The sequence below is a fragment of the Strongylocentrotus purpuratus genome, unplaced genomic scaffold (assembly GCF_000002235.5).
Source record: "Strongylocentrotus purpuratus isolate Spur 01 unplaced genomic scaffold, Spur_5.0 spur5_contig_858, whole genome shotgun sequence".
Taxonomy (NCBI): domain Eukaryota; kingdom Metazoa; phylum Echinodermata; class Echinoidea; order Camarodonta; family Strongylocentrotidae; genus Strongylocentrotus; species Strongylocentrotus purpuratus.
In genome coordinates this window covers 683610-706210 of record NW_022145566.1, presented here as the reverse complement: position 1 = coordinate 706210, position 22601 = coordinate 683610, and the positions used below count along the sequence as shown (strand labels likewise).

The 22601-nt window shown below is 35.6% G+C and overlaps 1 protein-coding gene across 2 annotated transcripts; it reads left to right on the top strand.

Moving 5' to 3' along the window:
- Positions 1-304: 304 nt before the first annotated feature.
- Positions 305-21727, top strand: LOC575230 (mothers against decapentaplegic homolog 4). Of its 2 annotated transcripts, none has more exons than XM_030997230.1 (12): positions 305-636; positions 2712-3097; positions 6687-6861; positions 7931-7960; positions 10155-10376; positions 11736-11951; positions 12703-12885; positions 13969-14124; positions 15332-15515; positions 16126-16294; positions 16613-16751; positions 17848-21727. In XM_030997230.1, exons 2-12 carry the CDS (start codon positions 2855-2857, stop codon positions 18057-18059), a joined length of 1929 nt encoding a protein of 642 aa, XP_030853090.1. In that variant the 5' UTR covers positions 305-636; positions 2712-2854; the 3' UTR covers positions 18060-21727. The 2 variants fall into 2 exon arrangements, with proteins under 2 accessions (XP_030853090.1, XP_011670155.1); XM_011671853.2 differs by having other exon boundaries at positions 10131-10376.
- The last annotated feature ends 874 nt before the right edge of the window (positions 21728-22601 follow it).

Sequence of the window (22601 nt, the reverse complement as noted above, 5' to 3'; positions counted from 1 at the left end):
CATCGGTGCACTTTATTGACCAACACACGGATGTCTAACAAGTCGTCCTTGATATTATTCGGTACTCAGCACATTTCAGATGGACTGCCAACAATCATTTTGATCCCTAATAAGTGCTGCAGGACACGGTACCGTTTGAACTTTTTATTTTCGATATAAATATGTTAACTCTTGTTGTGTAATTTTTATTTTCGAAATGAAATTGTTATTTAACCATCGTAGTCTGATGGGCCGATATCTTTAATAACGAGCAGGTACAGGACGAGTTGTTTGAAATCCATGTTTGCTGCTGGCGCTTGATATCGGCGACAGTATGTAATTAAATGGCTTGCCGCGTACTCTCCTGCAGTTTCTTCCGTGAAAGTCGTCGAAGACTTGTGCGAATTGCACCTCCCTAACACCCAATTTGATGAGCTTCTCCGTCCGAGCTTTATCCTGGACATACTTTTTCTTCGCCGAAGTGTTATTTTAGTCTGATATGTTTTACATTCACGCGGATTTACAGTTTCGTAAACCATTGTTGTCATTGTCCCGATTCTGTAAACTGTGCAGCAGTTGCTTGCAGCGTTAGCTGAGCTGAGCCCGCGCCCGAGTTGAAGAGTGGAGTGGAGGCTGAGCAGTGGGGTAAACACTGAGGTGAGAGATACTATTATTGATATGTAGACTATATAATGATGTATTTGTACAAATAGGGTGTCATGCATTATAGATGTTTTATGATCCATGTCTGTCATTAAAAATTTAAAATAAATAATTGGTCAAGTAGCATGAGCAGTAAATTTTTGACATTGTAAATTGTACGTGTTATCACTAGACGTTAGAGCAGGGCTCAAAATTTTGGTCCGGAGGGGCTCTTCCAAAAAAAAAAAGAGCCCCGTTGAGCCTTCTCATGGATGGGGGCTCTTTTATTACTGAAGGGGGCTCTTTTTTTTAATACAAATTTCCATCGCATTGGACAATTGGTCCCCAATTACTGGGCTATTTCATTATTGTCATTTATTTACCAGTATTATGTAAGTCAGCATCTTTACAACTAAGCTACAATGTACGTAGTCTAGGGGTTTCATCCAGTAATGACATTCTCTTCATTTCTTCCCGTTCTGCACATTCCTCCTCATCATTCAGAGCAACCTTATTACATTCTTTCTTTAGACTTTACAATATCCATCCACGACATATCTATCCACGACATATCTTTGGTCTTCCTCTTCTTCTCAATATTGATTTACTGGTCGAGGTTCATTATGTATTTGCTGGTCTGTTGGGATCACCAGATTTCAGAGGATTCACGCTTTTCACAACGAAAAACTTCTCCATGTTTTGGTCCTTGCGCGACCGCTTCTAGCCCCAGCAGATATGGGGCGGCAGCGTGCACACTGGTACTACCTGCGCGGTATAGCCGCTGCTGACAGTCGCACTGCAAGCTAGTGTTTGTATTGGTTGGGAGATATAGTGCCAACTTTCAAGCGTACATTTATTTACAATATGGCGGCCTCTAGAGACAGAAAACTCCATAGTTCCATTTCATTGGTTTAAGCCTAAGGTTTGAAAGTTGAAACTCAATATTGTGGGAAAAGTTATAACAGAAAAGATAATCTTTACTTCATAATTCCATGGGGCAATTTTTAATTTTGCAATTGCCCCCGTGATTGAGATTCATATTGGATCATGCTTTTTGACTTCCTATTCTTCCTCTGCTTTTACCAGAGATAAACAGCTGTAAAAAGTATGAATTATTTTCATGTTGTAGATCCATCGTGGTGTATTTGATAATTTTATTTTAAGGTTTACAAACTTTGAGCTCTTTTGATTGTTGATTTTAAAAAAGTAGAATCTGTACGATTTGCATCAATTCATACATGTAGTTTACTCAGAAGTTAAAATTTGAAGTTTTCTGATATACATGTATGTACATGTAGATGTCTGTAGTATGTTCAATTCATTTTTTAATTTGTTAATGACTCTATGCAGTATTAGTGAGTTTCTTGTGTAGACCAGTAATTAATTTACAAGTTAGGAACACAATAATACTGTGCTTTTACACAACATCTTTCTCATGAATTTAAAATTCCACTTGGTTGTCAAAAAAATACACTGCAAAATGGCAAAAGGTTTTATATTAAAAGCAGTTGTTATCAAAATGATTATAGTTATAGAAACATATTATGTTCTTGATTTTCAAAAAACTGAAAAATCTATAACATGTATATATATATATCAGATATCTCATTTTTTTTTGTATTGTAGAAATATTGTTATTATTAAGTTTTGGAAATGGAAACTGTAATTTTGCAACGATGATTGCAAATTTAAAGACCCTTTGTGTTTTTTTTCTTTTTGTACTTTTTGACATTACAATTTTTTTTTTCTTCTTCTTTTTTTTTTTTTTTTTTTTTTCCTTCTTCATCCTTTAAGAGATCTACATTTCAGAACCATTTTGTGTTCCTATCTGTCAGCAAAATATGTTCTACATGAATATTGTATACATCTCCTCCCATTGAAAATGTTTATACTTATAGAAATGTATTCTCTTTCCTGTGTACCAGAGTTAATGTAGATGAGTTTAAATAGACTATAATACAAATTCTGTATGCCTTTTGCATGAAATGCTTGAAAGGTTGAATCTTTAAATAGGGCATGATTGCTTGATCATAATCTGCAGTCCCTAGACTTACATCTCCGTTATATCATTCTTTTCAACAAACATGCAGAAACTTCCTAGACAGATGTCTTGATTCATGGTGTGACAGAGAAAACCATCAGGATTCATTTTGGGGTTGCAGAAGAACTAACAGTTTCAGACCGGATTTGAGGTGACCATAGTGTCATCACCGCCGTCAAGCTGGCGTACACAATGGGAACCATGGCTGGGGCACCAACGAGTGCCGATGCCTGTCTTAGTATCGTACACAGCCTCATGTGCCATCGGCAGGGGGGAGAGTCGGAATCGTTTGCAAAGAGAGCCATCGAAAGTTTGGTGAAAAAACTGAAAGAAAAGAGAGATGAGCTGGACAGCCTCATCACAGCCATTACAACAAACGGTGCACATCCCAGCAAATGTGTTACAATACAAAGGACATTAGATGGCAGGTTACAGGTAGGTTCAACACTCCTTTCATCACTTTGATTTAATTGACTTGGTATTGAAATATCAGTGATACAATATCAGTAGTCTGCAATCAACATATATAGTATAGACATTTAAAGGGATTGTTTTTTCTTGTAATCACTATGTTTAGTATACATGAACATCTTAATTTTAAAGTACTTTCATGATGCAATTGGCAATTAACAAATTGCAATTATGAAAGATGAATAACATGGCAAATTTAATAAATGAATAGAATGAGTTGCTCATGCAATATCATTAGACATGTGCAAACTGTAATTTTGTAACAGAAATTTGAATTACATGTACATTAGATGTTCAGATGATCTGTAGATTCTCACAATAGTACTTACTTAATCTTCCACATTTCCTGGGTATGAAATATAACTTGCACTGTTGCATTATGTAGGGGAAGGAGAATCAGATAATGATTATTTGAAGAACCTGTCCTGTGTTTACGATAAAGTTTAATTATTATTAAAACTGTTTATGTTGGGGCCTGTTTGTCATGATGTATTTAAAAATGCTTACTGAAATACATTGTTTGGGAATCATTACATGGTTATTTCTGGTTTGATTTAACAAAAAATGATTCTTAAAAAATCTTACCAAATCTACACAGACTGTTGAAATATATATACACTGTATATATGCAAACTTCATATTGAAAATGTTTCTTAGTTTAGTTAGTAAAGAGCAAAGAATAATGAGGCTGTTTGTTGTAAAAATAGATGACATACATGTAATCTGTAGTATTTTTTTCCCATTGAAATTTGAATTTCAGTAATTTCATTATTTTTAATTTTGCTGATTTTAACGATGTATTTTACTGCATAGTAGACTATTATTCATAATATTAAATACATGTATACATTTATACATAGACACTTTAGACATACCTATACCTACAGGTACACGTATACATTTATACATAGACACTTTAGACAGCTCTCTCTTTCTCTGAACTACCTTTTACAAGATTACAAATATTTTTTCTTCTTGGAAGGGGTGCTTTTTTCCGCCTCTAATTGGAGACATGTGATAACCTTTATATTAGAAATGGCGTGAGGTGAAAAAATGTTCTTATTGCCTCAGATGTATATCGCCGGGGGAGGGTTATTTCAAAGGTAACTGGTTTGTATTTCCCCCCAGGAAGGAACAGTTCTCCTTTGCAGGCTGTATAGAAAGTGAAACCTGTCTGTAAAGTCGACTTACAGCTGTACCTGGATATTGCATATTAGAGGGTTTCCTCTCAAGAGTGTGCATGTCACACACTTACTGCCAATATGTTTCCCTTTCTATCAACAAACTAACCCATTTCTTATCAACCCCCTGTCCACACACAACATTTTCCGTGATTAGCTATACTGTTTCGCGATAGTGATACCGTTTCGCGATAGTGATACCGTTTCACGATAGTTTTACGATGAAATTGTGTGTGTGGACGCTCACTAACGATACGTCGTATAACGAAACTAGTCTAACGAAACGCAGGTTTGGGCATCAAAGAATCACGCCTAATCACGAAAAATGTTGTGTGTGGACAAGGGGAGTGTAACTAGTGTAACTAACTGGGCGGGGCTTAACGTGACCTCGAGCGAAAGGAGACCAGACTGTAGAGTTTCAGGATTACTTTCTGCTGTTTATGGACATCCTTGAATTTATACGATGATTATTTATATGACGTTTCTTGTGTGTGGACACTTTGAAATTTATACTATGATTCTTTATACGACGTTTCGTTATAGAGTTTCGGGATAAATTGTTTTGTGTGTGGACACGCTGAAAGTCCCATGTGCCTAGACTGTCAGCTAGGTCATTTTTGAATGTGTGCAATAATTTTTAAAAAGGGTGGGGGGGGAATATTTTTAATAAGCTTCACAAATTTACTTCTCTCTTTCCTTTTTAAGGTCATTAATTTCAAGATCATTAATTGTTGTCCTTCCTGTGGCTTTGTTACCAGTAATACCATTTTCCAGAAATAATTGTATTATTTTATGATTATTTGATATTACCGTAGTTGTTTAGTAAGTTAGAATCAGTAATTAATATGAAGATTGCTAAAAGTATTAATTTCTTATAATCTTGTATGTATTTATAATTCATAAACTTAATTGTATGAGTCTCCGAACTTTTTAGTCAGCATAGTTTTTATTTGTAATAAACCAGAATTGAATTGAATTTAACAGTGATTTCAATTGATATACATGTAGATTCAGTTTCTGTTTTTACTACAAGTCATAATGTGTGAAGTTATAAAATATAGTACATGTACAAGATCTGCATAAGGCCCTTGGTCATGAGTCATGACTCATTTCTTGATTTTTAAGAGAAGATTATTCTGCTAATATAATTTTCTTGACTACCGGTATCACAAGAAATGGCAACATTTTAAAGAAATACGTATCTCACATTCTGGCACAGAATCTGCATTGTTTTTCTGCCAATTGTTTTCCTGCCTGACAGGTTTTTCTTATCATAATGAATTGGAGTGAATTATGTGGTCTCGGTAGATAATGAGTCATCATGGTTATAGTGTGGGTATCGAGTAACTTCTAATGCTGAGCTGCGTTTTGGCATGCTTCCCCCAAATGATAAAAAAGAAATCAATGATTCTCCCGGGATTATCAAATGATATTAGCAAGTGGCTAGCCCTGGGCATGTTTGCATGATTTAATCTGTGCATCTCATTTAATATCATCCAAGATGACTTTAATACATCCATGAGCAGTACATTGTGCATACATATAGTTAACTGGAAATATATTCTTCTTACAAAATTTTGCAGCGTACAACATACATTTCACACGTACATGTAGGCCTATACATACACTGTGTACATGTAAATATGCAGTTTATAGATGATTCATGTACCGGTACATTGTAATTGTATGAATGTAAATGTACCTGTAGATGAGTTTGATATTTTTATCCCCAGGAATTATGATAATACATGTAGCTACTTCTTTGTGAGTTACATACATGTATGTGTATAAATTTCAACATCAACACAGCTAAAGTGGTGGTGTATAAATATGTAATTAACCCACCCTCAGGGCTACTATGAATCATACATACAGTGTATGGGGAAATCTCTTTATAAGCCTGTGAATTAGCTGAGATATGTGGTGGACTCTAGTCTAAAGGCCAAACGTCGTGGTCATTTCTGTTCTCTAATTCTTTTCAGAAAATCATATTTTGGATTTAAAGATTTACTTGGTACAAGAATGATCCTGTTTTTTTTTCCCTTCGTACACAATGAACAATGTGTGTGTACTTGTATTTGACCATGATACTAGAGATGATTTTGATTTACTTCATTTTTATAATTCTTTTACTTTCTTAAATAATTTTTCATGCATTAGATGATTATGATTTACTTCAATTATTCTTATTTTACTTTCCTATAAAATTACCTTTTAATTCTATAAATATTTTCTTATCTAATTTTCCATTGATAAGATAATTATTTTATAGTTTAATTTATAATTCTTTTACTTTTGTACCTGTATAGTGTTTATAATTTTTCACAGATGAGATAATTATCATTTAATTTATTTCATTATTTTTGTAATAGGTTGCTGGGAGGAAGGGTTTTCCACATGTGATCTATGCCAGGATATGGAGATGGCCAGACTTGCACAAAAATGAACTAAAGCACCTGAAATTTTGCCAGTATGCATTTGATCTCAAATGTGACAGCGTGTGTGTAAATGCATATCACTATGAGCGAATTGTGTCACCTGGTATTGGTAAGTGTATTTAATGAAATGTTATTAAAGATATGAGCATTGTTAAAGTGGAGATGGATAGGAATATTTTTTTTTTTTTTTTCAATGAAAACAATTCAAAGGAAGGAGGACATAAATTACAAAGTGTAAGTTTCTTGTTTTTCATTGAAGCATGTCAAGAATTTCTATAGATCATATTGGGATTATGAGCATTTTTATAAACATTATTTTTTTAAGAAAAAAAAAAGGTGCCCTTGAAATTGAAAAACAAAGAAACAAACTTTGGGGGCTTAATCCCAGCTTGGCGGCCTTCCAACTGCTCATAACATTCTTCTAGATGGCTTGCTAAGATTTCCATTTGACATTTATGATTCAGTAGTTGTTGGACATAACTTGGAAATAAATGTCTCTTATTCCATGAATATGTCACAAAGCATCCTGTTTGAGGATTTATTTCCTTTTCTTCTCCTTGTGTTTAACCATGCTTTCACCTTTTTCTTCTTCTTATGTTTCATGCATTTCTTCTTTAAAGGGAAAGTATGCAATGCTTCAAAGTCACACTGTTTGTAATTTGTTTGAATGACATGGCGTATGTGTATATTCATATTGGTTTAAATTGTGGGTGGTAGCCAGATAATAAGCTACATGTTGGAACAAAATTTAAAACCAAAATTGTAGATGTTTATATTACAAATTTTATCCTAGTTTCTATGAATGTCAACTAGAGCTAGAAAAGAAGGCAAAACCTAATGGTAATGCCTGGAATCTTTCAAAAATATTTTTCTTCAACAAGATATTTTCAATATGGAGTTGAACCAAAGGAGGAAGAAAATAAGAAAAGTGTTAATAGACTTTGCTTCAGGATGCAGGTCATTTGTGTAGGAATGTTCTTTCAACTTGTCTATTTTTAAAATCCTTAACACACATAACACTGTACATACAATACATGATACATATATTCATGTACAGTGTATGTCTTTAAGTTCTAGTGCTCTACTGTCTTTAACTAACTACTACTTGGAGAGGTCTTTCTTCCTTCCTCCCCCATCCCTACTTATTTTACAATCTTATCTCCTCTTTTCTTTTGTAGATCTGACTGGGCTCACATTACAACACACAGGTGAGACCGTGAGAGGTGTACAAATGTGCAACAACGTTTGTGTTGCATTGCTCATCTTTTATGAAAATAAAACATATTATTTATATAATATGGACTGGCCTTGAGGAAGATACCACATAATATTTCCCAAACTAGACTCATATTGCCCCCGAGTCAAAGACGAGGGCAATATGGGTCTCGTGAGGGCAATATATGTGGTATCTCCCGAAAGTTAAGCCAGTCAATATTGTTATTGTTATCCAAATCAGACATCTAGAGCAAATACATACATGTACATGACAATCTCATAGAACTGAAAAAAACTTTGTCAAACCAGCACTGTGCATCCAGCTGCTTGACAAAATTTTCGATAGACTGCAAACAGTGTACCTAATTTGGTGTGATTATTACGTCACAATAGAGTGCGCGCAAAGTGCGCAGGTTTTCGTACGCATAATAGATGCGCAATGAAAATGACACAATACGGCGCGGTGAATATGAGACTTTATTTCCTGCTTTTTTAACACGTATCGTCCATAGGCTTTTTCATGAGATGGTAATATGGTCTCATATTCACTGACTAGCTCTTTTAGGATTACAACAAGTGTAATATGATTTTGTAAAACCACTGCTCAGATGTCTGATACGGGTAATAATATCTAATATATAAGGCTTCCAAGTGGTACATTAAATCAGCGTATTTTAATATCTTTAGCACAGTACCCGGATGACAGATCAATATATTATTGTATTTAAACTGTCGATACGATATTGCTTGATTATCGAATTTGTTATTTCGCTAGTCAGCCTGATATAGATAATAATAATATTGTATGGCTTTGTTTTCGTGTGATACAAGAATAAGAAAATATTGTTTTTGCTATGACAATATATCCTTGCATCACAATCAAAGCCATCCAATGTTATATAAATATTTACAGATTTGTGTTGCGATGTTAGTCACACTGGCACAGGCCTGTACTGGTATGACAATGGGATGATGGTAACTTGGCCATCTGCTGGTAATATTATCACATGTTTCATAATATTTGGTGCTTGGTTGCTAAGTTACAAGGGTACAACAACACCTACAATGTACATGTATTGGAGCTGTAAAGAATAGATGTACACTCTACTGAAGTACAGTGTACATGTAGTAAGTTCAGGAGCTCTACATACATTACTAGTTATGAAGTTTTAAAAGGGGTGAAAATTAGTCAGCTTTGAAGAGACCACTCTGATGCAAGACCAGTGTCATACTAGGGGAAGCCTAGTATTTGTCTATTTACTCACTGGTACAAATATTTTTATCCAGCCTCACAAAAAAAAACACTGAACATTCAAGTGAAATTGACATTGTCATATTGTGTGGTTATAGAATAAACGTTGGGAGAATATTAAGAGAGAGAGAGAGAGAAAAAAAATGGAAAGGAAATTGGAACTTCTTTTGTGCAAGCTAGGGTACACGGTCTTCCTTTTAAATGTGACATTGGACTAACTGAATAATATACTTGGATATCTTGATAACTGATTATGAAAACTTTCTATTGTATTCAGATTTTGTTCTCTCTCTTTTACCAATATTATGGGTTTATAAAATTGTCATTGTGGGTTATTGTACGGTGCAAAATCGATCAGGTCATTGATGTTCCTGTATTGCTATGTTTTGTGTATTCCAGATGTATTTCTTTAGTGATATTGAATGTATAATTGAAAATTGGAAATTATTGGTAAATGCTTACTCTTGTTTTGCGTTTACATCAATACAATTACCCCCTGGACAATCACCCTAGGATAATTATCCCCTGGCAAACTACCCCCAGGGAAAATAACCCCCTGGAAAATACCCCCCCCCCCCCAGAAGGCAGCTACCACCGAGGACAATGACACCCCTGAAAATTACCCCCTAGGTCAAGTACCCTCCAAGGACAATTACCCCCCCCCCCTCCCCTGAAAATTACCCCCCCCCCCCCTGTTCATTAAAGGGGAAGTCTAGCCTGATAAATATATATTTTTTTTCATGGGGTAACTGTCGTCAGGGGGAGCGGGGTGGGTTGATTGTCCAAGGGAATAGTTTTTCAGGGGGGGGGGGGTTTAATTGTTCTTGGGGGGTAATTTTCAGGGGGGTAATTGTCATCGGGGTGGTTGTCCTCGGAGGTAATTGTCCTAGAACCCTTGTTTGGTCTTACAGCTGGCCCTCCACGTGTGGTTAAAGACGAGTTTGGTGGAGAATGTATTCAGGTGGAGCAGAACATATCGCACCCTCCTGGCATGAGCAATGGGGGACTACAGAACATCGGGCACCCCGCTGTACCCCTTGGCCCACCCCATGGTCCTCCCCACGGACCACCACACCCATCATCCCATGGTGCACCTGGGCCTTCTGCAGCGGGGCTGAATGACTTCAACCGTATGCTGGCACATCAACAAGCTACCGGTAATCATATCAAAGCACAATCTCTATTTTGCCATGAACAAAACAAAAATCCAGTTATTCTTATGGATGAATACTAGGGCTGGGACTAAAGACTGAGTACCCAGGTCCAACTCGGGTCCAACTAAAAGGTAAAGACCAGTATTGGAAACGCCCCAATTTCAAAAAATGAAATGGAAGCTCTCATTACCAATCATGTGAAAGAATATGTTTTGACTAATACATGATGATAAAAAATTTGCCGGGAAACCGCCTACTAATTCATATATTTGGTAAATTTGTTTCTCTCATGGTTTGTGAGAGATATAGGGTAGTCCCATATACATCTTTCTGTGTATAGTGCTTGTAACTTTACGAAGAATGGGCCAAATTTCTTATCATTTTGATGATTCCAGAACCTTGCAGATGCTAGATGCTAGATGATCAACCTTTTCTGATCGATTCCACAACGTTTCTTTCACAATGCAATCGCTTGACCATAACTGGTCTTTACCTTTAAGGTCAAAATCTGTTGTAGAAGTAGAAAGAGAACATGTTAGCCGCCATTTTGATTAATTAGAAGATACCTTGAAATTCCCAGCGCCAATGAATACAACAACAACAACAGAGAAAATAATTGGTCATATTCATTTCTTTTACCTATTACATAATGAAATTGTCCATGAAGCGATCTTCAAACCTATTGTAGTGCACTCTACATTATACAAGACTGCACAACTGCCCTTCCTAATTATATTTTTCATACTGTAAGTGTGGCACTGATTTTTTTTCCTGGTAGTCTGGATTATGATTAGAAGAGCTTGTATGCTGGTATATGTATGGTCTGTATGCATGGACCTCCTGTTAAAATTTGAAATTTGGGGGGTCCAGAGTTAGAATTTGGGGGCCCATGTGCAATGAAGGCCTGTAAATGTTAAATCCATTATAATGTTTGTGATGAAGGTTAGGCCTAAAAAAAAAGATCTTGGCGCTATATAAATCTTGTGTATTATTATTATCTTGAAATCTATGGTCGGTTAATTCATTATTTTTTTTAAACCATATTTTAGAGAGAAAAGAAAATTAAATCATTAAAAACTGAGAAAGAATCAGCCCATAAAGGAAGATAAAAAAGAAAAAGTTAAAAAAAGAAAAAAGAATTCCAACCGACCGACCCATGTTTTGGCACCTAAAGGGCAATACAACACATTTTTTTGTTAGGCCTTGTAATAGTGCATTTATTTCTAGTGAAGGCCTATTAATGTTAAATCCATTATAATAATGTTTGTAATGAAGGTTGTAATAGTGCACTTATTTCTAGTGATCAGCAGATTGAAATTTGTATCTTCATATTTTGACTTTCTACCCAATTTGTTTTGACAGGTCAAGTTCCTCCGCCCGTCTCCATGCCCCCACATTCCATGGGTATGCCTTCCATTCCCTTACCAGCCCATCAGCAGCAGCCCCCCTTCTCTGCTCCCGGTCCCTCTCAAGTCCTCTCTTCACCCCCAGCTCCTGCTCCGCCGACCCTCTCTGCTCCCCCTCCAGCCCAGCCTCCTCCTGCCATGCACACCAGTCATCCATCTGTTGTTCCACAAGGTAAGAAAGATGCTCTTTGATTCACATGTTTATTTTCTCTCCATCTAAAGCATTATCAATTTCTCTTTATTTAAAAGGATTAGGTGTCTTTGCCTCAGATTCTAAACCAAATCCTTGATTTAGCTCATGCTGCAATCAAACCTTTAGGTCAGTCAGGAATCCCATAACTTTTTTAAGACGATGGCCTGTCTGATTAAATCAAGACATTTATGATTGGAAATCGAAATTTTAAAATAACGTTTTGCTAACGGTTTTTATAACTCTACAGTCTATTGGTGAAAATGAGTATGGTAAAACGGGTCACTCAAAGATTTTTTTACTATTTTTGGGCACTTCATGAACATTTTAAAGTGCAATTTTTTTAGGGCTTCAATATTACACGTAGGGCCATGTATGTCAGATTTAACATTGTTTAACGATGCCTTTAATGCAGCTGCGGCAGCATTGAATTAACACGATTCCTCTCATTACTTAAAACGTTCATCTTTCATCATATGTTGAATATATTCTGCAGCCAAGACTACCCATGTGCAAGAAATTTAACAGCTAATACCGGTAGTACAATTACTACAAAGAATAAAGGGTCACAGATTTAATGGGTAAATCTTATACTCACACCCGGCATGCTAACAAGATGCTCAAACATCAATTTTTTATTTTCTTTTTTTTAGAATTTCACACCACAAGAATTTCAATGAAGATACTCCTACTTGTATCCCAACATTATTTTGAACTTTGTGTATTTGATCAGGTGCTCCTCTGGCTCCAGGTCCTAGTTCATCGGGTGGTCCAGGTCCTTCAGGAGGTCCCCCGCCTCCATCTCAACAAGCCCCCAGTCAAGGAGGACCCCCATCGGCACCTCCCATGCAGCAACAGACCTCTCAGGGTCCGACATCACCTGTACCAAACATGACCTCTTCATCCTTCCAAAGAAGTGAGGAAGCAAGATTGACTTTATTTATTATTATTTATTTATTTATTGGTATATAATGATCAAATAATGATCAAATGATATAATGACTAGCAGCACAAAGCTGAAAGGGTCAATTTACAAAAAATACAGTGATGTATATAATTATATGCATGTCCAATAGTATAACAAATCATAGTAAATAAATTATTAACATAATGACAATACCAAATAATTGTGAAATAAATGTTGTGAATATTTTTGTAAGGGATACTTGTAAATGCCTGACTTTGGTCAAGACTTCTCTTTGTAGATTCTTTGGTCAGAATTCAAAAAAGGGATGTACCTTAACCCATGGTTTAAACCACCATGAGCATATTAAGAAGGGCCCCCATCTTGTAGAGATTTGCGATTGATCCCAATCAATCGCAAGTCCTCTAATCCATCGCAAGTTTGCTGTCTCTTATCTGTTGTGTACATAGGTGCAATTGATATCAATCGCAAATAAGTTGAGATTAATCCCAACTGTTTATAAGACGGGGCCCTGGTACTCAAGTGAACCGGGAACACAGACTTGGAAACTGTGCCTATTTTGGGGGAGCAGAGAAGTTTATACCACAGTTTAGATGTGGTTTAAAGTTAAACTTCCTTCATGAATTTAAACATTTTTGGGCAGTGATCTGTACAGTTGTAACCTGGATCAGTCAATGTGGATTGTCGCCCTTAGAACCAGTGTGAGGGATTTAAGATTTAAACACTTTAACACATATCTTTTTAACTCATCAAAAATGAAGAAACGTGTAGAAAAGTAATAACTACTTGTAGCGTTGATATATGATAAGTAAATTAAGAAACATGTTTTTTTTGTTTTTTTTGCGCTGCTGTTATTTGTCAACTCTTTTATGGTAGGAAGTTTGACTCTCCTCCATCCCATTACATTAACATTTGTGATTAATTTCCTTGATAATGTATCCTTCCCAATGTCTGTTTCACTACCTGTCTATAAATATATTATATTTTAATTATATGCTACTCTGGTAATTCAGAATTGTGGGAAAGTACATATCATTTATTCATGTCATTTAATAAAATTTGTATATTAATCAGGTAATTCAGAGTCGTGGGGAGGTGCAGGTTCCAGCGGGAGTACCCTCAACTACCGTCAAGGTGTCAATCCTCAAGGCGTGAGCGGACAGAATCAGTTTCATGGTTACCAGATGCCCAAGGACAATGCAGTGGAACCACCCCTATCAACTCAACCAGGTAGGTTCTTAGAACTACAATCACCTTATCGGAGGGTCATGTGTGACTTTAATACTTCTTTGTGTAGAATATGTTTGTTTTCCTTAGCTTTTCAGGAAGGAATGCAAAGTTTCCTGTCCTGGTAAGATGGTTAAAGGGATCCGGTAACTTTGTCTCAGATTCTCAAACAAAATCCTGGATTTAGCTCATGCTGCAATGATAATTTTAAACCTTTAGGTCAGTCAGGAACCCCATGACTTTTACAAGCCGATTGCCTGTCTGATTGTCAAGATATTTATGATTGGAAATCAAAACCAAATTTTGCATTTTTTTAACAGTTTTCATAACACTACAGTCTATTGGGGAAAAGGAGTATGGTAAAACTGGTCACTCAATTTTTTTTACTTTTTTGAGGCACTTCTTGATATTTTGAAGCACAATTTTTTCAGGGCTTCAATATTACAACATATCACAGACACTGATTACGCGTAGGGCCATGCATCTCAGATTTAGCATTGTTGAACGATGCATTTAATTCATAGTTGTCTATAAATTAAAGCCTGTTCAATGTCCAGTAATGTTTCATTTCACTTTATGAAAAGAGATTTATCAATTCATTTTGATGAAACACTCCGAGACGTGTATGATATTGTTTATAATAATAATAATAATAATAATAATAATAATAGCCTAATAGTCCACTCCAAATTTTATTAAACCGAAATGGAAACAAAAAAAACATGCAGTATGAAGGTATTTCCATCTGCATTAGAAATAAACACCTCATTATTGCTTCCGTATAAGGCTTAAATTTTTGTGCATGATTTGTTTTACCTAGGTCACTGATATTTAGTTACCATGTCTCAACAATAGTCAACTGATATTAATAAATTCATATGATTTTCTTATCTCTAAAGTTTGAAATTTGTTATTCACCTATTGAGTAATTGTTCCATTCTACAAACTACTTATTTTCTATTTAGAGAAATAATATTGTGCTTACAGTAATCTTGGTGATAATCAATAGTGTATATTGAATATATTAATAATAATCATCATAAAAACATAACACACATATAAAATACAAAATATAGCATACAAATTAAAGAGAAATATTTACAATAGAATACAACAACAAAAATATATATGAATGTGGAGACAGCTAGGAAAGCCAGTGTAAGGTATGCCTTTGACTGATGGTCATATTCTTTTGTTTTTTTACATTTAGCTCCAGAGTATTGGTGTTCAATAGCCTACTTTGAGCTTGACACGCAAGTCGGTGAGATCTTCAAGATTCAGTCCTCGTGTCCTACAGTGAAGGTGGACGGCTACGTGGATCCCTCCAGGATGGACAGGTTTTGCCTAGGACAGTTATCCAATGTACATAGAACAGAGAGCAGTGAAAAAGCAAGGTATTTTATCAAATTCTGTTTCATTTTTTCAAAGAGCGTGCACTTAGTTACATTATATTTTTTTGTATGGAAATATTCTTCCTCTTGCCATGGACATTTGGGATATTTCAATGTAGGACTTCCAAAATCACACAATTTTGTGAAAACGGAGGGAAGATTTAGCTATTTGAACTTTTAAGCGAAAATGAGAATAACAAGACTTTGAACACAGACTTAAAGCTCTGCATGCTCTCAGCAGTTGTCTGTTGGGTTGATAGATTTTTTATTCCTCAGATTATTAGGTTGATCTTTGAATCATTCTGTTGCATCATTAGCGGGAACTGGCATACTACAATAAGTATGATAACCTTTTCAAAACATTGTTGAGATCTCACTCTTTCTAAAATGAAAATAGTTTACATTAATTTACTATGTGATGCTGCATAAGGTAATTATAATAATAATATTTGGTTCGTGTATAGCGCATATCACATTATATAACGTCTCTATGCGCTTCAAAAGAGCTTTGGAAATTATTACCCTAGCTTTAGCTGCCGTTATCAGCGCACAGTGCATTTCAAGATATGAATGAAGAAACCATTTTATCTCTCTCTCTCTCTCTCTCTCACAGACTTCATATCGGTAAGGGTGTCCAGCTAGAGCTGAAAGGAGAAGGGGATGTCTGGGTAAGATGTCTGAGTGACCATGCTGTCTTCGTTCAGAGCTACTACCTAGACAGGGAAGCTGGCAGAGCACCGGGTGATGCTGTTCATAAGATATATCCTACAGCATATATCAAGGTAATCAGTGAGGGAATGACCAGGGTCCCAAAGCTTACAGCCCAACTGCACTCCTTATAGCTACTTGCGCCCTCTATATAGCAAACAATGCCTAATCGGTGACCAGTGATCCCCCATGATCCCCTTTTTCGTATGTTAATTAAGAGCTTATTTGATGAGATAACCACCTGTCAGTGACCACGCAAAGAGGTCTAATCCCTCCTGGCCAAACTAGTGCAGACAGACTTCAACACATCATTACTCAAGAAAACTTGAAAATGTTTTCAAAATTTGGGTAAGGTGTAAATAATTCCTTCTTTGATTATTTTTTGTGTGTAGGTATTTGATCTGAAGCAGTGTTATGCTCAGATGAAATCCCAAGCAGCCACAGCCCAGGCAGCAGCAGCAGCTCAAGCAGCGGCCGTCGCAGGACACGTTCCTGGCCCATCATCGGTAGGAGGAATAGCACCTGCAGTCCGTAAGTATACCATATTCATCCTTATTGCAATGCAAGTCAAAATGCATAAGTTAAAACAAAAATTATAATTTTTTTTAATCAAAACAAGAGATAACGTAAGGAATAACCTGGCTCTTTCAATTTTTGTTGTTGTATTATTATTCCAAATGGTCTAACAAATATATGTAGTGAAAAGGATTGTCTGAATATGAATAATACATGATTTATGGGTAAAAATGTGAATTGTATGACCTTATTTGCATAAATTACCATAAATATGCAAATGAGTGAATTAAAAAAAATTGAAATTACCATAGTATTCTATACACTTCACTTGACATGCATGCAAGTTTTTGCGGCGATCGGCTGTGAAACGGCTGAGATATTAGGGGGAAGGGGTCTAAATGACCCCCCCCCCCTCCCCCTCGGTAAACACCTGGTCTGAAATAGCCCGTTTAAATAGGGTTAAAGGTAATACAAAGTTTTGGGAAATTTTGAAAATTGGGTGGATAGTGAATCTTTACAATTTTGATATATTTGGATGCCCCTGTGGATGTATTATAAGCACTAAAAAAATTAGCCCCTAAAACACTTCTGTTTTCGAGAAATATTGAATATAAAAATTTACCAGTGCTCCCGGTAAATTTTGATAAATTTCAAATAGCGCCTATTGCCGTACAATGGTAGCTGCGACCATGAAAATCTCAGAATATGTAGTTGTGATATATAATTTCCAAACGGAAATAGCAAATCGGTCGATTTTAGTCGAGAAATATTGTTTCATAGCTAAATTACTATCTTTACCTTGAGAGGGAGCTATACAACATACAGAGTTTATTATTTATAATTTCATAACTTTAGACTCGATTTTAACCGCGACAACGATCAATGCATATTGTAGGAATGCATATGCTTCCAAATTCCAATATGTTAATCTGAACCAAATCCATGAACCCATACCAAAACTTTGTAATACCTTTAAGGCCCAAGTGCTCAGTGACACATAAACCACTTTTTCTCAAAATTGGAGTTAAGTCTTTGTGTCACTCCTCGAAATGTTCGTTTTGGTCTCTGGTAGAGAGTAATATTACATATTCTATGTCTTGACTGTGTGTAGGTTACTCAGCTGCAGCGGGCATTGGAGTGGATGACCTGAGACGACTGTGTATCTTACGTATGAGCTTTGTGAAGGGATGGGGACCGGACTACCCCCGACAGAGCATCAAGGAGACGCCTTGTTGGATCGAGATTCATCTTCATAGAGCACTTCAACTCCTGGATGAGGTTCTGCACACGATGCCTCTCATGGAACCGCATCCCCTTGACTGAGCCATCTCATTGCCTGCCATGGCGACGAGCTTTATATTGGACTTGCATAGAGAGGAGGATTTACACGGGCGGTACATAAAGACTAGACGAAAAGAGGCTTCAATTTACTTACAGTATCACTTGTGCCATTCACTGCAGTCGAAGGAAAGACATGAATCTTCAGGAGGCTAGGAAGCTTTACGGATGAGCTCCTTTGAAATGTCTGGAGCTGTAGCATGTTTTGTATCATCAGACCATATTATAGTTTGGAGGTTCAGATGATAACATTATTCGACTGTGGAACCTTTTGGAACGTCGCGAGAAACACTAGGTCTGTAATTGAACCTGGTCAATGAAACCAAAGGAGCAATGGTGCTATATCTGCTGGAAGTTCATGCGGCTCTCTGTTTGAGCTTATGGAAGAGATCAAACAGAAATGCATCTGGTCGAGCATCAATGAATAGTGAAATGCATGAAATTATCTTATTTAACTCATTTATCATACCAATCAGATATTAGAAGTGAGTTATGGAGAATGAGGGAGGAAAAAAACCCAAAACATTTAGACTCATTTTCATTAACAGTGGAGAGAGAGAGAGTGTGTGTGAGAGAGAGAGATTGGGAAAGAGAGGGAGATTGGTAAAGAGAGGAAGAGAGCAGTCAGGTAGATTGTAATGCACATCAAAATAGGAGAGAGAGAGAGAGAGAGAGAGTGAAGGGGTTGCGGTGGTAGAAAGACACACACAGACAGACAAAATGAAAGAGCTGGGGTATGTATTAGAGAAAATAGAGGTAGTACATTTCATAAATAAGAAGGCCATATTAAATAAATCTGGTTTTTGTGAGCATATCATCATAACGTGTGTCATATATTGTTTGGAAAATGAAGAAAATAAACAAATTGATTGTGTGCTTTACTTATTGATGATTACAGGTATGATAATTTGCACATCTCACCACCAGAGCCAAAGATGCCAAAACCTGGCCTTGAACGATTTTACAACGGTTATTTCCTCTTGTGAGGTGCAATATAAACATAGAGGGTTACATTGTAACTTAATTAGCAATAAATACAATTAAGATGAACTAAACTGGTGTGATCAAAACTGTAAATTCTTTCTTTTTTCTACTCTGGTCTAGTCGTTTGGCATGTTGAACAAAAATAACCTAGGCCTGAAAAACAGAACCTTGCCTCCTTTCTATCTTTGGAAGCACTCTTGTGGTCAGCTATCAATGAAATGCATCCCTGAATATTTGTACTTATATGGAAATAATTGTGAATATTGTATTATATGGATATTTTTTAGTTGCTATCATATTTGTTTTTTCCTGGTCATATTTTGTTTCTTTTTACAGACTGTTGAATTTTAAGTAGTACTATTACTGAAAATACCCTTCAAGCTTTCTGTTGATGTAAATACATGTACTTTGTTTTGTCTATGTCTTCCATGAACATCATGCTATTGAATGATCAGGTGATTTCATGGGGAGACATCGTCTTCTGAAAAAAACTGCTTCAAAAAGTCTTGGGGGATGTAAATATTATAAATCTCCTTCATAATGAGTTTTACTTGTAAATAACCTTGTTTACATTTATCGTGATTTAGCAGAAATATTGTATGAACACTGTCTTCGATCTAAATTGGCACTTTTCTGCGATCACTTCCGTTTTTGACAAGTGTTGATTTAAAGATGGCTTCCCGGTTAATGCTGCCTATACACTTGCATCGTTAAGTAAGAGATGTCAGATGTGTATGCAAGAATGGAATGTTTGTGTAATGGAATGCGAATCTATCATTATTGTATCAACACCAATGAATTTACACCAGATTTTAAAATGTTTATATATTCCAGTTTCTACAAGGGTCAGGATTATGAAGTACATGAATTGTTCATAATTCAATGAAAAGGGAAACATGGTAGGAAGTCAAGTAAGGATAATATTGCTTGTCATTTATGATTACCTATCAATGGCTATCATGTAACCTGTTTGATAATATATATTTTTTTGACCAATACATGAAAGTTTGTGTTGGCTTTTTCAGAGTTTGGTATTTTTGAGTGATACCAGTTTGAATCATGTAACATTTTCCTCAAAAAAATTTGTGAGCAAATAATACAGTTATATTCAGTATTTGAACAAAATACAATGTGCTTGTGCGTGTCTAGAACATTATGTAATTTCCATAATTAACACTCTTATCTGAAATATGTAAGAAATTGATTTTTTTTTTCTTCAAATGAATAATGAAGTATTTCTGTTTGTGCTTTCTTAAGTGCATCCTGTGAATTCCTCCAGCTTTAGTGTTTGTGAAGTTCAAGAAGAGTTCTATGTTTTAAACCAATTATCTGCAACTTTTTTCTTTTGTATGAGTTATTGAAAGAAGAAGTCACACACAATGTGAGTGTGTTGCCTAATCTACATTATATGCTGATCATTTGTAGAGCAATGTTTATAATACAAGAACAAATATCATGTATTCAAATAATTTGTGTTACCGTGAGATTTTGTTCACAATCACTTGTTATACTTTCCAGATTTAACAGAATTTGTATGCGTGCAAAGATTATGGAGAAAAAAAACAAAAGGAAGAGGGAACTGTATTGGTTATTTAATCAATTTCAAGTTCATGCATACTGATTTACACCCGAACCCATTCATTGCTAGAGGGATATATAATAACAGTGGAATTTTCAGCAAATTACACAATGAATATGTATTGAAAGCACTTTACTTTCGTTTCTCTTACATGTGTATGTTAAAAACTCAAATATTAAACTGATGACGATGATAATGATGATGTAGGACACGGTTTAGTCCTTCTGAGATCTGACTTTCATGCACAACCCAATCTCTTCTCTTATAAACATCCATTCTCCCTCTTTTTTTTAATTTGTTCTATTAAAAGGTCAAAGAATTTTCATTGAAACTGAAAGTGCACAATGGAAGTGCAAAAATGTGAATGATTGTCTTTTTCTTCTTCAATTCACAGTTGCTTGTCAGCTGTAGGCATGTTCCTTACGATTTTCATTGCAATTTTCTCATGAAGTTAAAAGGGCATTGAACTTTTATTGAATCTTTTAATTACGAGAGAGAATTAAATCTGATTATACTTGATCTGATAGAAGTCCAATCATAAGGCATATTTAATAGATAGAATGCAAGGCCAAATGTTTGGACAAAACAACTCAGAATATATGGAGCTTTCTAAAAAAAAAAAATGGTTGTTCTTGGGTGAATCATTGGGAACAGTATTATGAGTAGCTTGTTTAAAAGTACATAAAAGTAAAACATTGGTGGGGTTGTACACAAATGTTGCCCTTTTGCAAAGTGTCGTGGAAACACAGTGTATGTATCCATAAAATATGGGAGTTCTGTATTCCAATATTATCACTTGCCATAAGTTAAATACTCATAAAACCACATCAGATGAGGAAAAGAGGAGCAGGAAATTGTAAAAATTTTCCATATTGCACATAAATATGTACAGCCTGACCATTTTGATCATGACCACATCTTTAAGGCCATCGTTGATTGATGACGTTTTCTTTTATGTAATGCCATGAATTTGTTAGGTAACTTATTGTACACACGTAATGTCTCACTTGTATCATGTAAAGTGGTGTGTAAGTGTATCGTTTGATCAGTGCATAATAAATTCATGAGTTGCTATTGAATCATAAGAAAAGAAAGTGTTTGAAGATTTGTTTGCGTGTGTGAGAGCCTTGCCCACCTGTATTTTGTGTACATTTTCAACTGATCATGACTAGCCATGTCAGTTCAAATTCTGTAAATATTGTATGTACCGGGTATGTAAATAATATATTTATATGTTTCCCCTCTCTCCTTCACATCTTTCTTTACCATGTATTTATTTTCTGGTGAATTTCTGTAAGAGAATGATTGGTTCTTCAAGCTTATCAAACAAAATTATCAGGTTGGACCTAGTTTTAGAAACTAAAATCCTTCCACAAATGTTTGAATGGCTAATCTGTCAATGTATATACATGTACATCTATACATCCATAACGAAAGCAAATGCAAAGTTTCACTTGAGTTAAAATATGAAGTAAACATAAAGGTAGAATTTATTAACATAATCCAAGTATCATAGATTGTGAAATGAAGAAAAAAGAAAACAAATTTGAAATACACACATAAACATATACAACTGAAAACTAATTGACAGATGTGTACAACTACCTGGAATTAACACAAACTGAGGCCTGTTACAGTACTCCTCTGACAGAATGATCATGTCGTAAACCTCAAACCTTGCAGTTGACATGATTTTGACCTACATGTACTATAGAGAGTGCATATTTTGCTATCTGATTTACCTACACATCATGTATGTATCTTTCAGATATTGAAGAGAAAGTTCCTGAAAACTGGAAAAACTCATTTCATAACAAGTTCCAATGGAGTTTTCTTTTCAAACCGATGCTTTCACCAGACGTGCCCTTTTCCAAGTACAGTATACATGCCTTGTACATGTAAAGTACTTTTAATTTAATAATGAGACTAAAATTAACAGTAACTTCCTTGCTGCAGCATTGGAA

Excerpts from the sequence above, each read along its gene's own strand:
- LOC575230 (XM_011671853.2), top strand. The coding sequence starts at position 2,855 with ATGGGAACCATGGCTGGGGCACCAACGAGTGCCGATGCCTGTCTTAGT. Across the intron at positions 10,377-11,735 it reads GGCACATCAACAAGCTACCG|GTCAAGTTCCTCCGCCCGTC; the intron begins GTAATCATATCA and ends TTGTTTTGACAG. Across the intron at positions 12,886-13,968 it reads CTCTTCATCCTTCCAAAGAA|GTAATTCAGAGTCGTGGGGA; the intron begins GTGAGGAAGCAA and ends TATATTAATCAG.